The sequence below is a fragment of the Enoplosus armatus genome, chromosome 21, assembly GCF_043641665.1.
Source record: "Enoplosus armatus isolate fEnoArm2 chromosome 21, fEnoArm2.hap1, whole genome shotgun sequence".
NCBI lineage: Eukaryota > Metazoa > Chordata > Actinopteri > Centrarchiformes > Enoplosidae > Enoplosus > Enoplosus armatus.
Genome location: NC_092200.1, coordinates 13,929,398 through 13,946,124, shown reverse-complemented (window position 1 = coordinate 13,946,124; position 16,727 = coordinate 13,929,398). Strand labels below are relative to the sequence as shown.

General features: G+C 42.0%; 2 protein-coding genes across 2 annotated transcripts; one reads left to right on the top strand and one right to left on the bottom strand.

The window, feature by feature from the left end:
* Positions 1 to 2,857: 2,857 nt before the first annotated feature.
* pck2 (phosphoenolpyruvate carboxykinase 2 (mitochondrial)) lies at positions 2,858 to 11,398 on the top strand. Its single transcript, XM_070927754.1, has 11 exons — positions 2,858 to 3,069; positions 7,365 to 7,577; positions 7,693 to 7,877; positions 8,008 to 8,078; positions 8,327 to 8,462; positions 8,743 to 8,930; positions 9,176 to 9,338; positions 9,429 to 9,644; positions 10,011 to 10,148; positions 10,526 to 10,621; positions 10,736 to 11,398. Exons 1-11 carry the CDS (start codon positions 3,038 to 3,040, stop codon positions 11,203 to 11,205), a joined length of 1,908 nt encoding a protein of 635 aa, XP_070783855.1. The 5' UTR covers positions 2,858 to 3,037; the 3' UTR covers positions 11,206 to 11,398.
* Positions 11,399 to 12,620: 1,222 nt separating this feature from the next.
* LOC139304300 (B-cell receptor CD22-like) lies at positions 12,621 to 16,165 on the bottom strand. Its single transcript, XM_070928214.1, has 7 exons — positions 16,093 to 16,165; positions 15,452 to 15,835; positions 14,995 to 15,297; positions 14,618 to 14,893; positions 14,367 to 14,442; positions 14,013 to 14,052; positions 12,621 to 12,860 (listed from the first exon to the last, which is right to left on the bottom strand). Exons 1-7 carry the CDS (start codon positions 16,163 to 16,165, stop codon positions 12,621 to 12,623), a joined length of 1,392 nt encoding a protein of 463 aa, XP_070784315.1.
* Between the last annotated feature and the right edge of the window lie 562 nt (positions 16,166 to 16,727).

Below are 16,727 nucleotides of genomic sequence, written 5' to 3'. Positions count from 1 at the left end.
TTACAGGATTTCATCACTCCCCTCCAGTTACACACTGACCATATTAATTCAATGAAGTCCTTCACTGCAGTATACAGTTTATCACACAATGGAAACTTCTTTTATACTACTGTATATGTTTTTTTTGTACGCACTTTTATTTCCATTTTGACTCTTGATCTTTTATTTATTCATCATGTGTCAAAAATCTATTGTAAGTTGCTTCAGATAAAAGCGGCTGCAAAATGAATGTAATATAATGTAAAGTTTTCCTGCCGTTTCATCTTTCTAAAATGTCATTAATATTCCTCATTAAGACCTAAATGGTCAAGCTTGTTAGGAATGAACAGCTTGCTTTGCGCATCACAGACTAAGAATTGCTGATAAAGCTAATGTGCTGATGGAAAAATGTTCACACTTTTTTAAGATAATGTGCCACACTGAAAAACTGTCTTTACATGTCTCTGTGTGTGACATTTGTAGATTGTTTTAGACTGTTTAATTGTGGCTGTTGGCCCATAAAACCAGAGTGAAACGTCTTAATAGGATGAGACTTAACTCCAAATATCTACACACGTGTGATCAGCAATTATATAGACAAATACGATTTCTAAAAGCCACAAGACACACCTGTGTACCCAACAATCAAATAAAAACAGCACGGCAGCCACACAGTTAAATGATTAAAGATGTCACAGCTTTTGATGGCGTATTTTACTTTTTGCCAGTTGCTGCATTTCTGAATGTTCCCTTTCATAAGCATGGGGTGCAGTTGTGCAGCATGTATGCATTCATTCAAAGTGAATGTGTGTGTGTGTGTGTGTGTGTGTGTTGTCCATGTGCTTTGGGAGTCTCTTTGGTCGGCTGCTGACTCTGCAGGCCACAAAACATGAGACAGGAGGGCTGAAGTTTAACCAGACATGTTGGACTGCTGTATCGCTCTTTATCTCGTGTCTACAGTATGTTCTTCCGTCCAACCCCCACCCCTTTACTTCCCCTCCCTCTCACAGCTTGTATGTGTGTGTGTGACCCCCTCCCCCAGTTCCCAGAGAGAGAAACATTAACAGGAAACTCTCTATTTAAACTCAGACGCAGACACACTTGATTGCCCTTTACTGTACTGAATAGTCTCCTGGCTTATCAGTGTTGTAAAAGTGATAATTATAACAATATTCTCCCAGAAGATTTACTACAGACCTTCAGTGGGCAGCTTCACAGCCTCTGGTGGCAGCTATAGAGAACTGTGAAATCTGAGCTCTAGGACTCAAAAGTTATGTAACACGATGTAAAAAATTGCAGATTTACAGTCCTAGATTTACATTTCTCTTGGAGCTGGAAGAAGCACATTGTGTGTTCATCTCTTTGCTGGAAGAAGAGCCAGTCTTAAGTCTTGTTTTCAGGTTGATTCTTTAAAATGGCCTTATCCTATTGATTAGTCGATTAATGCATTGACAGAAAATGAATAGGCAACTATTTTACATTCACTGTTTACAGCTTCTCCAACGTCCTCTAGGAAACTGCGTATCTTAAACGTTGTTTGACTGTTTTTCAGACAGTCAAACAAACAAGTAAGATGTCAACTTGGGCTCCGGGATATTGTGATGAATCATTAATCAGTTAATCAAGAACATAATCAAATGGCTTGGAACTACCTAAAGTCAAAATATACACTGAAAACAGATTATAACTTCAGACTAACTTGAGCTATTTTGACACTACTTAGTTCAAATATAACACATGTAAAATACAGAATCTGAAAACGTAAAGGTTGATAAGGTTAATAAGTGTTAACAAGTCATTTTGCTTGCATTCTGTCATGTGAAACCTCCATTTTATTCTCCCATTCAGGTTTCATTTTAGTACCTTTATTGAAATAAATCATAAACTCAATATATAGTAACATAAATGCATGTATAAAAAGAAAAACACGACAGGGAATGAAATTATAACATTACACAAATAAACATTAGACATAAGGATAATACAGGGAGCTCTTTACATTCAGCAGATATAAACTTAAAGGTGCACTCCACCATTTTACAAATGAAGTGTATTCCTCTTGAGGAGCACTAATACTACTCAGCCTGTGAAAACTGTTGTATAAAGACCCTTAAAAAGACTCTCTAAAGTCTGAAAAATAATCCTGATGACAACAGCCTGCGTTACAAACCGAGTCTGGAGCTAAAAGTCTGAAAATCTCAGCGTCTGCTGCTTCAGTTTTGACCACCAACTGTTAATTGCACATCACTGGAGGAAGCCTTTAAATGACACACTGAGATCAGATCGCAACTTCCAACGAAGTTTTCATCTTTACTGAACACAGAAATTTGATAGTTAGATAACTTGACAGTCACTTGTTGCATTTTGTTGCTGAATATAACAAATAGAAAACTCATCTGGAAACCTTTGCAAAAAAAAAGTAAAGGTTCACATGTCATCATGTAACCTGAAACCCCCTTTTTCCTCTTTTTTTTTGGGGGGGGGGGGGGTTTCATGTGAACACCCGGCTGCAGTATCTGTGTCCCGGGTGAGATCTATTTCCGTACCCTAGCTCGTATTTCCGGGTTGCGGCTCCACGCTGGTTGGTTTGTGGCGTCGGTGTTTGTGCTAAATGTGCTCGGGCCGGGCGGTGCAGGAACTCTAGAAACTTGCATCAGCCGGGAGGGACAACCAGCCGGTCGGTCGGTCCGCGGTTTGGTTTGGAGGAGACAAAACGCAACAATATGAACGCACACCGCGAGGAAGTAAACTACACGATATTTAAAATTTAAAGAGCCTCCTCCTCAGTGCTGAGCTAAATCTTCACTTCGTAAAGCAGCGAGCAGCGTGAGGAGTTTGGTTCCCTGTGGTCGTGTTACAACAACAGGACAACGTGCGGTTCGCCGGTTGCATCAAGGTGGACCTGTGTGAGCAAAGTGCAAGGTCCCCTCAGAGCACTGATATGAGCTGCGACCCTCTCTAGCCACTGCTGCTGCTCACTTCACCTCCTCCGCGAACCTTAATGAGCCATTTTACACTTTTTTATTTTAGAAGCTAGGTTTATTTTTTTGCACCGAAGATGTCGTGCCTGTTGCTGGGAGTCATACGAAGGTGAGGAAGTGTTTTTTTTCGTGAATTGAAACCGTGTTTTACCTTCGTGAACAATACAATTCATTGCATTTAAGCTAATGTTTAAGTGTATATATATATGTGTCAATGGCTTTTCCATTAATTCTTTTATTTTTTCTATGTGTGAACAACTTCCTATGTAATAATGTTCACTTTCTCAGAGCTTGCAACACAAAATTACCTCCAAGAAATGTTATAGATTCTTCAATGGGAGAACACCTGTGGCACTATTCCAGCATTCATCAAATATTAATTAATGGTTAAAGAGTCAAACATTTTCATCTGCTTTTACTGTACAACGTCCAATCTTGCTGTTAAAGTCTTCATTGTCTGTCAGCTGCTACGCTGACAGAAACATGTCAGACTTGATCTCAGGCCTCAGATCAGATGACATTGAGCGGAAAAGTGTAGTTGTCTTTATAGATTAAGCAACATGTCATAGTAGAGTGCAGTTTAAAAAGAAAAAGGGTCATTTTTCTGCATTCCTTCTCTTCACCCCCCCTCCAGGCTTTGTGATGACGCCACATCACACAGGGACTCTGGAGTCAATGTGAGCACTCCATGGCATTGTGTTTGCTTTTATTTTGCCATTAAGGATGCATGTGAGTTGGTGACAGGAGAGAGGCCCGTGTTCCTGTGCATTGTGTTTGTATTTCTGCTTGAGAGGTTGTTAATGGCTGGAGTCATCGCTCCTCTATTTGCCTGAATGTCCCAGAGCATGTTCCGTGTATTTTTCCCCTCCTTGTACTCACTGTACCATGTATGAGGCTAATGTATGCAGCACGTGTGCATGTTCCAAGTCGTACTCCAGCTTGGCTCTGCTTCATGTGTAGACTGTGCCCTAAAGAGGCTGTTGACCAGGATCCATGAGAAGGGGGAGTGTAGGCGTGTCTGGCTGTGGTGTGTCAGGATTGGCTTGCTGATTTGAAGGTGTGTTTGGAGGAAAAGTTGTTCAGCTGGAAGCCAGAGACAGCCAGGGGAATGGATACCATATCAGGGTTATCTGGTCCTTGACGTTCCCCCCTCTGCATTACATTGCTTATTTCAAAATGTACATGCTTAAAAAGTAGAGAATGATGTTCCCTGTTTCAATGCTGCAGAATAGTCCCATTTAAAAGATTTTATTGAAAGCTGATGGTCAGCTTAAATCTATGCTAAACTTGTCAAATGGGGGCATGCTGCTCCTCATCAGGTATGGGGGATGGGGTGAGGAATGGGGAGGCATAGACAAAGGCTCGAGAGCATGAATGGCTGCGGGGGAAATTTGGAAGCAAAGATCATCGGAGCCTGCTTAGGATTTCAAATATTGCAACTTCTTTTGATGCAAAGAAGGAGGAACAAAGCTGCTAATCCCATCCCGCTGCTTTTACCTTTTTATCTTCTCTCTCTCAAATCAGCCCGTGCCTCAGCAAGCTAACGAATAATCAAACAAATGCTCTGTTTCTGTTCATTTCAAATTCAGTCCGGCTCTTCTCCTTTCCTAATCACACTGGAGATAATCTTCTGCACCACCCGAAAGGTTACAGTAATTAGTGGCATGATGGGGTGGATGAGTGGAAGCATAGGTAATTGATTAACTGTGTGTGTGTGTGTGTGTGTGGGGGGATGATTAAATGAGACTGACTCATCTAATATCACAGATAAGACAAACTTTTTGTTTTTCTTGGGCTAAAGGGCAATCCAGGGTGCTGTGATACAGTAACACCATTGTTCTTTTTGTTCCCCAACAGCTAATCATTCATTTAAACACATCAGCATTCAGTTATCTGTCCACATCTGAGTCAAAAACACATCAGCAATGTTTCTTTTACAAAGAAGAGAAATTAGCCAGTGAAGTTTGTTTGATGGGTGCAGACGGTGGTGAGATATAAGCCACTGACTTTTTCTCTAGCACCTCCATAAGGTTGACATTTGTGTTGTTGAGTAAAATGTGTCGGCAGCTATTTGGTGGATTGCAATTTGGACTTTGGCACGGACATTCGTGTTCCCCTCAGGATGAACTGTAGAGAGTTTGATAATCCCCTGACTTTTCACCTCGTGACATCATCAGGTCAAAATTGTAATTTATTCAACACTTTGGTTTGTGACCAAATACCTGCAAAACTAATGACATTCCCATCAGCCTCAGCTGTACTTTGTGTTTAGTGCTAATTATACCTGAACATTATACCTGCTAAACATCAGCATGTTAGCATTGTCATTGTGAGCATGTTAGCATGCTGATGCTAGCATTTGGGTCAAAACATCCCTATGCCTAACTCCAGCTCCAAAACTCCACTCAGTCCTGTTTATCCAGCGTATTGCTTTGAGTGCAGTGTAACTGAAGGCAGCCATTCATGACACATTATCAATTCATATCTTCTCTTATTTGCAGTATGGTGGCTGAACAGTAAGAGGATACCATCCAGAGAGACTTTAGTATAAAAAAGCAACCTAAACCTATAGGCTAACAGTGAGGGGGACATGTCTCGCCTATCCCCAGTGGTAATTATGTCCTTGATGACTACTACCTAAGCTCTAGCCATCCCCAGATTGTGGGTGTGAAACCCAAATTATTCTCAAGATTGCAAAATTCAAGATAGACATAAAAAACAATGATACATAAGCTGCCAGTCGTGTCTCTCTGCATTTTGAGCCTGCGTATTCAGCCCAAATTGGAGTCTGTTCATGATTAATTGCTCCCACATTAATGGTTAAACAACTGGCATGGCACAGGGAGTTTGAACCCTGAGGCTGGCATCAGTCTGTTCTCACTGTCAAGTTGCATGTTATCTTTCTCATTCGACATGCCTGCTGCACGTGCCCTGTGCGCTCTGACCAGATTTGTGTGTGTGTGCACGCGTGCATGTGCGCAGGGAGAGTGTTAACCAATAATTTTGTAGCACTTACGAAAATGTTTATTTTCAGAATTTCACATTTTTCTAAAGAGGTCATCTGGGGTCATCCACACTGTCCACAGACGGATAACAAAGCACATACACACATTGTCTATTCCATTGTTGTATCATTGCTATGGATAGACAGGAGACACACACACACACGCGCACACAATCGTGTGTTTAACAGCTTGCATAGCCGCAGCCCTCTCGCTGGCTTGTGTTAGTGGATGCCATGCTGCTAACAAACAAAAGGCCGGCCCCCGTGTGCCTCTCTTTATGTGGAGAAGTCTGTTTGAGGGTCTCAGGTTGCACTAATAACTGCCCAGGCATCCAATTATCAATATCAAATCTCCAATTTGGGACCTTATTTAAACTTGTGTTTGTGCTCCCTCACGCTCTTAAAACTCCACCAGTACCCATTGACATAAAAAAAAGACTCGGCATCAATGGCAGCTGTAGCTTTTTGGTCATTTACTCATATATTTGTCGCACTGTGAGGTTTAAGTCATTGTTATGTTTAAATTAGATTAAACAGTCAATTAAACAGTAGTGAATAAAGACTTGAACATTCTCAAAGATAATGCAGTTAACCAACTAAGAGTCTGAACTTGTCTGAACTTGTCTTAACCCACTAAACCAAGTGTCTCCACTTATGCTAATAAGGACGCTCTCTCTGCACTATATTCTGGTCAGAGTTGGGTCATCCAGCCAATCTGCACTCCTGGATCTCCTGACTTCGTAATGTCGGCATCCTATAAATGATTGAATAAGGTCAGACAGACGGCTATGTGTTCTCCAGTCTGGATGTTTCTGTTTTCTGACTCATGTTAGATTGTTGATGTGTCTGTAAATTCAACAATGCACAGAAGGGAGGTGAATAGCGGTGCCTGTTGAAGGGAAATTAGAAATGTTCTAGTTGCCCACTGTAGCATTATGAAGATGATAGATCACAGGACTGTCGGACAGGTTTTATGTATCCCTGTTTGGATAGAACCTCGCTTGGCAGGTCTTGCAGGAAAATACCGTTGCACAGGAATGCACTCCACACAATGATTGGGTTGTTTGCATCATAGATGTGTCGGCCATTTCTGTTTGTGTTGATTTACACCCAACTCATCCAAAGGGCATTGTAAATGTAAATTGCCTCACCTGTGTGCCACTAAATGAAATCATCTAGTGATGACTGCTTCATTATCAGTGCATTGATTTTGTGTAATCCTTTGGGCATATAAAGATAGTTTGCGGGAAAAAAATGGTTGTTTATTTACTTTAAAGATGCATGATTTATTTTAGGTATAGGAGTTACTGCACGTTCAGTCAGTGTACTTGGAATTTCCTATGGATGCAAATTAAGGGTCAAAAAAGTAATTTATTACTTAAATGCCCATTCTCTTTCAGACAGGGTGGTGTTCGGGCGAGTGTCGGGGTTCGGTCCCTGGCCTCCATCCCCTCGCTGCCCCCGGTGGTGGCTGAGTTCGTGAAGAGAGCGGTGGATGAGTGTAAGCCCTCTGGTGTTCATGTGGTGACAGGGACGCCGGAGGAAACGGCCAACATCCTGGCAGGACTGGAGAAGGAAGGGATGGTCAAGAAACTTCCAAAATATGAGAACTGGTAAGGGCTTTAGATGCATTCACTGGTGTAAGGCTCTTAGGCCACTAAGTGCTTGTACTTAATTCTCTTTTAAAGCTTTTCTTCACGGTGCTCTGACTCCTGCTCTGTTTTTCAGTTGGTTGGCACGTACAGACCCAAAGGACGTGGCTCGGGTGGAAAGCAAGACTGTGATTGTGACCAAGAGCCAGAGGGACACCATCCCCATCCCTGCTGGAGGAGCGAAGAGCCAGCTGGGAAGCTGGATGAGCGAGTCTGATTGGCAGAAAGCCAGAGAGGAGCGTTTCCCCGGATGCATGGCAGGTACGTTGTTGGATGGATGAATAACATATTCCTCATTTCAATATTTGTGAATGTCGAAACGATGTTGCCTGTAGTGGAAAAATTATCTGCATTAATGGGTTGTTTATGCTTCTGTGTATCCTCTCTGTAGGCCGGACCATGTATGTGATTCCCTTCAGTATGGGTCCTGTAGGTTCGACTCTGAGTAAATATGGTGTCCAGGTACTGACCGTGCTCCTCAACACTTGGTACTCAGATATTCAAAAAGCTTGCAATAAAGCAATAAGCCTGTTGTGTTGTAACTAACTAGTCATTTATCATACTAATAATAAATATTCCTCTATGTAAAATTTATTTATTTTATTTATTTATTTAGTTATTTATTTTACATTGCTGTAGCACTTTATGGTTCACTCACTGAACGTTGTAGGTTTTAAATCGTGGTGATAAACATTTTGTTCTCCTTCAAGGTGACTGACTCGCCCTACGTTGTGGCCAGTATGGGGATCATGACGCGCATGGGCACTCCTGTCCTGAACAAACTGGCTGAAGGAGTGGACTTTGTCCGCTGTCAGCACTCTGTGGGAAGACCTTTACCACTCAAAGGTACAAAGTCCAAGAGCCTGAAACAAGTTGTATTAGTGTTACTTTCACTTTAAAAAATCTTACAAATCCCCCCTCTCTGGTCTGTACTCTGTTTATTCTTCACACCTCTCCATCCTATCCTACCCCCCCCCCCCCATCTCTCCATCCAACTCCCTTCCTCTCATACTGGGTCTTTCCTCATTTCCTCCATGATTTACTTCACCGTCTCTATTCCATTTCACCAACACTATCCCTCTCATCTCTATTCTGTCTGGTATCTCTCTGTCTGTCTCCTCTCCAGCCCCTCTGGTCAACTCGTGGCCCTGTAACCCAGACAAGGTGCTGATATCTCACCTGCCAGACATCAGGCAGATCATGTCCTTTGGCAGCGGCTATGGAGGAAACTCTCTCCTGGGGAAGAAGTGCTTTGCCCTCCGCATCGCCTCACGCATTGCCAAGGATGAAGGCTGGCTGGCCGAACACATGTTGGTGAGTGTGTAACATCGCTACCTAAAGCCTGATGGCACAATTCTCCATGGAAGGGAACACAGGAAGATGCTCATCTGTTGCTGTTTTTGTGTACAGTGTCTTTGAAAAAATACATGAAATAGAAAATAATATTGCAGGGTTTATTTTGTAGACTGTAGAATAGTGGAACCTAGTGGAAAGGTTGAGTATATATCGAATGATTTGTCCATGTATCATTTTTATTCACCCCTCTCTCCTCTTCTCAGATCCTGGGTATCACCAACCCTCAGGGAGTGAAGCGTTACGTAGCGGCGGCCTTCCCCAGTGCATGTGGTAAAACCAACTTGGCCATGATGAAACCAACTCTGCCAGGCTGGAAGGTTGAGTGTGTAGGCGACGACATTGCGTGGATGAAGTTCGACAGCCAAGGTGAGGGACAGGAGGCCAGCTCACACACACGGAATCCCTTTGTTACTCTATAGGTAGTGTAGATTTATACGACACGTTCTGCCCCTGCAGGTAAACTGAGAGCCATCAACCCGGAGAACGGCTTCTTCGGCGTGGCTCCCGGCACCTCTGACAAGACCAACCCCTACGCCATGGCCACCATTGCCAAAAACACTGTGTTCACAAACGTTGGAGAGACCAGCGATGGAGGAGTGTGGTGGGAGGGCCTTGACCCCCCTGCAGCCGGGGTCACGCTCACCGACTGGCACGGCAAAACCTGGAAGCAAGGTAACATCAGGCTTTATGAGGACATCGATCTAAAGTGTCCTGCTTGTAGTTCAGCAGATTTGTTTTTACAGCCATGAATATTCAGCGGGTTTACCACCAGTTCTGAGTATTAATAGACCCCAGACCAAATTACATCACTGCAGTATCACACTCAAATAAAACTACGTGGTCAATGACATACCATAGTGTACTTTCTGGGTGGTTTCTCAAATCAAACTAACATATGAGGAGTGAACAGTGTATACAGTGCCATCTAGAGGCCTACCTAAAGAGACAATATGACACAGACGCAGTGTGAACCATTATATTCAGATGTTTACGAAGCACTGAGTGTAGAATAATCTGTTGTTTCCTCTCTGTAAACAGGAAGCTCGACTCCGTGTGCCCACCCCAATTCCCGCTTCTGTGCCCCGGCAGCTCAGTGTCCGATCATTGACTCCCAGTGGGAAAGTGAGGAGGGCGTTCCCATCGACGCCATTATCTTCGGTGGCAGGAGGCCGGAAGGTTGGCACTGCTTTCATTAAACACACATCAAGAGTTTATAGTCGCAGGCATTACTTGATGAGCAGCCTTCTGCGTTGTTCTTAAAGAAGTGGAAAAAGAGCTAATGATGGAAACGATTAGGCCTTTTTAATTTATTCCATGTAAAAATAATCAGCACAAACAAGAACAGGATATAGAGCTCATAGTCACATTATAGCCACTGAACACATGAAGTATACCGTGCATGGCCTGTGTCGCACAGCACAGTCCTTGTGTCGTCTTCCTCTCTTACAGGTTATTATTTGAGTCATTACAGCTACAATTTGAATTAAATCAAGCAACATTTCCAACACACAAGTAGCTGTGCATTAAACATGATAATATGTTGATGTCGTCAGGAGTCCCTCTGGTCTACGAGTCTTTCAACTGGCAACACGGAGTCTTTGTTGGAGCTGCCATGAGGTCTGAGGCCACAGCAGCTGCTGAGCATAAAGGTACAAACTCACACCTGATTTTCCTTTGGTCTAAAGTCCTGTAAATTCATTCACACTGATGTACAGTTCCTTTTACAGGAAGTTACTCTATAACTATATGTAATTTTCTTTCAGGCAAGGTGATCATGCACGACCCCTTTGCCATGCGGCCATTCTTCGGTTACAACTTTGGCGACTACCTTGCTCACTGGCTGAGCATGGAGAGCCGAAAGGCCCCGACTCACCTGCCCAAGATCTTCCACGTCAACTGGTTCAGAAAGGACCCCGCGTCCGGCGCCTTCCTCTGGCCCGGCTTTGGCGAAAACGCCCGCGTGCTGGAGTGGATCTTCAAGCGCTGCAGCCGGGAGAGGGAGGATGAGGCGGCCAAGAAGAGCATCATCGGCTGGCTGCCAGAAGATGGCGCCATCGACACTAAAGGTCTGGGCAGCAAGGTGGATATGGGTGCCCTGTTTGACGTGCCCACACCTTTCTGGCAGAAGGAGACGAAGGAGTTGAGAGCCTACTTCAGTCAGCAAGTTGGAGCTGATCTGCCAGCTCAGGTGGAGGCCGAGCTGAAGGCACTGGAGGACAGAGTGCACAATTAAAACCATACTGACAGGAAGTTTCTCCAGAAACAGGGAGGTGGTCAATGATGATGTGGGATTCAGATCATAAGGGTAGAATCAGAGTCACTGGCTGGGTTTACATACACAGAGAATTAAGTACCAGGTTAGCCAGGCCAGTAGTTAACTTTCTACTGTGCATGAAACACAGTCTCTTTTTTTTATGAAGAGAAATCTGTCAGGAATTACATGTCAGAGATGGGGGGGGGGGGGGGGGGGTAATAATCTACAATGCAATACCTACCTTTTGGACACTACTTCACACTAATGGTGCAACACTGAGGGACTGGTGCTGGGCTGGTGGTAGGAAGGAGGTTTCACACTCAACATGAAAGTTAGATTTTTGTTGTCAAACTTGTCATGTAGGGACGCTAATGTCACTACCTCCATTCACTCAAACAACCTGTCATGGTACTAAAGCACAATCAACACGGCCCAGTAGTGCCTTTGAGACATGTAACAATACGGCGTCTAGGCTGCTAATGTTTATAAGCTGAAGCCCAAAGATCTTTTTTAGGCATAATTCTGACAGAGTGATAAAGTTTTACCATTTTTCATCAAAAAGAAGGTTTTAAGTGAATTTTTAGCACCAGCTATTTTAATACACCATTGACTGAGTTTCATGAATATATATATATATAAGTCCATTAACTACTCAATATTGTAGCAGATAATTCATCTAGCCACTTTTGTAATGTTAGTGATTAAATTGTTTGATTTTTAAGGTGATGTTTACACACAATCTGTGAAATGTTGGACCAATAAATGCAACTGAGATTATTAGATATTTTTAGAAGTTGTATGCCAAGGTTTTTATTAAAGTGCAATGAATAAATATCTTCAAATGCAGAGACAGAGCCTCATGTTCATTTTTGAAGGGATTTAATATACAAATGAAAAGGTGGGATACAAAATATGTGAGAAACACGAAGTGAGAAAGTACATGAGATTAAAAATGATTAGTAAAATATCACAAAATTAAATGACACAAACATATCAAAATTACATATAATCACATACAACATCGGTAATGTGTGAAGGCCTCAAAACTGCTTCTGGCGTCAAGTTTACTGTAATTCATTCTCATGTCATCATTTAGAAAAGTTCCCTGTTTAGATCTTGGGGCTTTTTTTTTGCTTATATCTGACATGTAGATGACTTATCACACGGAAACAGCCGTATGAGGTCAGACACAAATACGAACTGTGATAACCAGCAACACCACCATGAGCTGCAGGGTGTGGAGGTTTTGAGTTTCCCTTTATTTAACTGGAGATGGCATTTTCCTGTCCAGGCTCCAGCGTCTTTTTCTACATTAATCGACATAAAGCAAATTGTATGAGCGAAAAACAAAGGTATATTATGAATCCAACCCAAACGTGATCACAAAACAACACTCATTTTTTCTTCACTTGAGCGTAGAGGTCCTCCGGGGCGTCAGCAGTCTGTGTTAAGCTGTTTGCTGGCTGGGACACTTTGACCTGTGCATACAGTGTGTCCTGCTGCTGTCCACTGTCCTGCACTGAGTCAGAGGACCGTTCAGATCTCCGCTGGGAGAAGTTGATTTCTCCGTAATGGATGTCTTCTGTAGTTTTGTTGGCTGGCATTTGAAGAGCCAGTTCGTCACCTCCTTGATACTGTGAAAAATCAATTGAACAAGAAATGTTGTGAGCTGGATCTTTCCATGTTAAATAATCACACATGCATTCATTAAACTGAGTAGTTTCTGTCCACAGCACTGCACTGATAAAGCTTAAATGATTTGTTTAAATACTGATTGAGGTAACACATTAGTTCTGATTCTGCTGGATACACATTTAACATATTAACATATTGTACAGTACTTCTAGACTGACTGGAGTCTAAATGTGGGAAAGATTCACTGGTACAATCCTCACCAGATTCATGTCTATATCTTGAATGCCTGGGCTTTGTTGTTGCCCTCGTGATCATTATTCTGAGTGGAGTCCCACAAGGTTAGATTTTTGGGCCTCTATTATTCAATCTTTGTGTGCTTCCACTAGGCCAAAGCATAAAACGACCAGATCCAAATATCTATGGTTCCATAGACTCGCTGTGTCAGTGCTTAGAGAGGGTAAATAATATGGACGCAACTTATTTCCTTCAGTTAAATCAAGACAAAACCGAAGTTGTTGAATTTCGCACCAGAGAGGAAAGACTCAGAGTTATTGCTGAGGTTGACTCATGAACTACAGTATAAAGACAAAAGGTGAGAGCCAGGACTGAGTTGCCCTGCCTATTTGTAAATCTCTTACTACGTTTGTGTAAGTCTTTCCAAAGTTCTAATCAACATTGTTTCATACTGATTTACTAAATGTAGGAGAATGTGTGTTTTTGTTGTGTTTCACAGTATTTATATAGCAGCTAAACCTGCTTTATAATCAACACACTTTCTACAATATGGGACCTTTAAACTGCTGCTGCTGTTTACAAATCATGTAAAAGCCTGGCTAAAATATGATTCTGATATGCGTGAAGAATACATAGGTCTCTTTGATTTTTAGGAAAGAGCTAGTGCCTCGAGTCAGAACCAAACTCTCATCAAATGTGCTCCAACAAAAAAAGTTAAAAAAAGAAACTGTTTACTGTTTGGGTTGTTCAGTCTTACAGTTTCCAACTGCAGTGTGTTGCTAACAGGTTGTTTTGTCACATCTGTTGTGTTTCTTCATATTTAACCCACTCAGTAACCTCTCAAAGATTAGTCACTGTGGACAGATGTAAAATATTCACAGTTCAATACTGTACAATGAAGTTTAGTATTTTCCCACCTGAGTCTGCTGTGGAGTTTGATGTTTCGACTTAAACCGCCTGGAAGGCATGAGAGAGCTATTAGAATGATGATATAGAGAGTAAAGACTGATGGGAAACACATAATTGGATGGGTAGATTGGTGATGAAAGGAGGACGTTAAGTCACAGATCAGGTGGTCTGAACAAGGATCATACTTTTGTTCCAGTTTAGCAGTTTTAGAGTCAACCACTTTAATCAGTACAAAAATGTAAATGTGAGGAATCTGTCAGTGCAGAAATAGTAATCCATGTTGCCACTATGCTCGTAGGTTTAGTTGAAACTTCCCTGCCAGAAACTGCATCGTGTCAGGTGCTTTAATTTGTTATACTTACCAAACACTGATAGCAACGCAGATTGATATGATGACAGTGATCCCTCCAAGAGCTGAACCCCACTGTCGAGAAGCAACTGAACGAAAAAAAAGAATGTAGACATGTAAAAATACTGATGTAGCCATTGCTGAAGTCTCTCTCTCTTTCATCATTTTGTATTTGTATGGAATCATTTCATGCAAATGCAATCAAAAATGGTTTACAAAAACATACAAAAAAGCTGTACAGCAGCTGATTCAGTACAGTTTTACAATTACCTTTAACATTCATCTGGATCTCTGATGATGTGTGTTTACCAAGATCATTTGTGGCCACACAGTAATAAACTCCTCCATCAGTGACATTGGTAACCTTGAGGCTGTAAAAGTCTCCTTCAGATACAGTCACGGGTCCATCTTTGCTGATCCTGAACCAGCTGAAGCGGCTGACGGGAGGCTTGGCTCTGCTGGAGCAGGTCAGGTTCACCCAGCTACCTGCTGACACCAAACCTGATGGACTGATGGACGCTGAGGTGTCTTTGGGAGCATCTGAGGAAAATGTGAGATTATCTTTATTCATTAAAATCAGCTGACATCCCATGAGTCATCATGTGCTGCCAGGATCCAACAACAAACTCTGGTTGTCTTACATGAAACACTGAGAGTCTTTCTCTCCTCTGCTGTCTTGAAAGCTTTTCCTTCATTCACAGGATATCTGGCAGAACAGGTGATGCTGTATCCATCATGTTGGTCTGACAGAGTGATGGTCGCCTGGATTTTAGTCGTAAAGGTTCGATCTGCTTCTTCCTCTATTTTGTTTGTGTCTTGTTGGAGATTCCAGGTGAGTTGAGGAGGGGAGTGTGGACAGGGAGTGAGAGCTGAGCAGGTTATAGTGACAGACTCCTGCTCCTTCAGATCACCTGAGATCTCAATTGTGGGGCTCCGAGGAGAATCTGCGGTTTCAAATCAAGATATTTTGACATTTAATTTCACAGTGAAGGTTAGAGTCATGGAGATTGCTGTTTAGACCAAAATGGCATGAATTTAAAATTTTATTCCCAACAATAACATTATAGATATATATTGATGAAAACTAAACTCTCTTACCTATAACATTTATTTGAAGAGGATCACAAACAGCTGTTGCCCTGAATGGCCAGTTCATGATTCTGAAGTAGTATGTGTCTGTGTAATTTATCTTTAAACTGGAAAATAAAGTGGTGCAGTTTTTCTCACTCAGGTTCCCAGTAATCCTCATTGGATAGATTTTGACTGTGCCACTACTGTTGAAAATCACATTCTTTGAATTGATGCCAAATCTGGAGTCATTTTTAATCCACACTCCGAAGGTTTCTCTTCCGCTGCCAAACTCTTGTTTTTGTCCATCACTAAAGCTACATGGGATTTGCAGACAGGATCCACTCAGTGCTTCCATCTTCTCTGGTGTAGTTATGAAGAGGTCTGCTGCCTTAGGACAACCAGCCAAAGCACCTGTAAAATCTCATGATTAACAAAATGTGGAGCAAAATCTGCATGAAGAGAAAGTTCATGTTACACAAACTACAGTTCAGCAGCAGCATGTTCGCTCCTTTGTCCTGTTGACAACATCAGCATGAAACATCTCACTTAGCAGTCAGCACATGAACAGCTGGACGAAGTAACTCTGTCTGCACTGGTCGTTGTGCTTGTTTCTAAATGTCCAAACTGTAAATGATGAACGTCTCCAAGTGACTGAACAAACAGCTCACCTGAAAGAAAGAAGACACTCAGCAACATGTTGGCTGTCATCATATTCACACACAGGACTGCAATGACACTCATCACCTGGATTTGAAAAGAAAAGTTACTTTTCAATGAAAAGCATCTTTGAAACAAAACATTCGTGTTCTTTTAGAGCAACCTCAAACTTAGACATTGAAAACAGCAACTTTCCTATTATTGTTCAGATAAAATGTTGCTGAAACAACCTCTCTTTTCTTTGAGGCTCATTTCTGCTGAACCACAACCCAACAAATAAAATGCATCATGTCTTTTTCAGTGGAGTTCATGAAAAGCAGCTAAATGAAATGAAAAACACTTTATGGGTTAAAAACATAAAAAGCAGTAACATCTTATTTTACCAAACGAGCCTGCAGCCAAAACGGAGAAACAGCAGAACTGCAACAGACCCAGTAACCGACTTCCCTGCTAAGCCGATATAAAAACAAACAGGGTTGCTGTTTCAGGCTAAATATCAAACAACTAAAATACTGCAGAAATACAAGAAGTCTTCATCCTTCCTGCCCGCACCCTGTGAGTGAGGAAGTCAGCTTTTCTAAAGCTAAACTCATCATGGTGCAAATAACTTATTCATTTATTTTCATTAATTTCCATTATCATTATT

Bases quoted from the DNA above. Each gene is read 5' to 3' on its own strand.
- pck2 (XM_070927754.1), top strand. From the start codon at position 3,038: ATGTCGTGCCTGTTGCTGGGAGTCATACGAAG. The intron at 7,578-7,692 runs GTAAGGGCTTTA...TCTGTTTTTCAG, and splicing joins CTTCCAAAATATGAGAACTG to TTGGTTGGCACGTACAGACC. The intron at 8,079-8,326 runs GTACTGACCGTG...TTCTCCTTCAAG, and splicing joins TGAGTAAATATGGTGTCCAG to GTGACTGACTCGCCCTACGT.
- LOC139304300 (XM_070928214.1), bottom strand. From the start codon at position 16,165: ATGAGTGTCATTGCAGTCCTGTGTGTGAATATGATGACAGCCAACATG. The intron at 15,836-16,092 runs GTGAGCTGTTTG...GAGATTTTACAG, and splicing joins GAGTGTCTTCTTTCTTTCAG to GTGCTTTGGCTGGTTGTCCT. The intron at 14,053-14,366 runs GTAAGTATAACA...CATGCCTTCCAG, and splicing joins TGCGTTGCTATCAGTGTTTG to GCGGTTTAAGTCGAAACATC.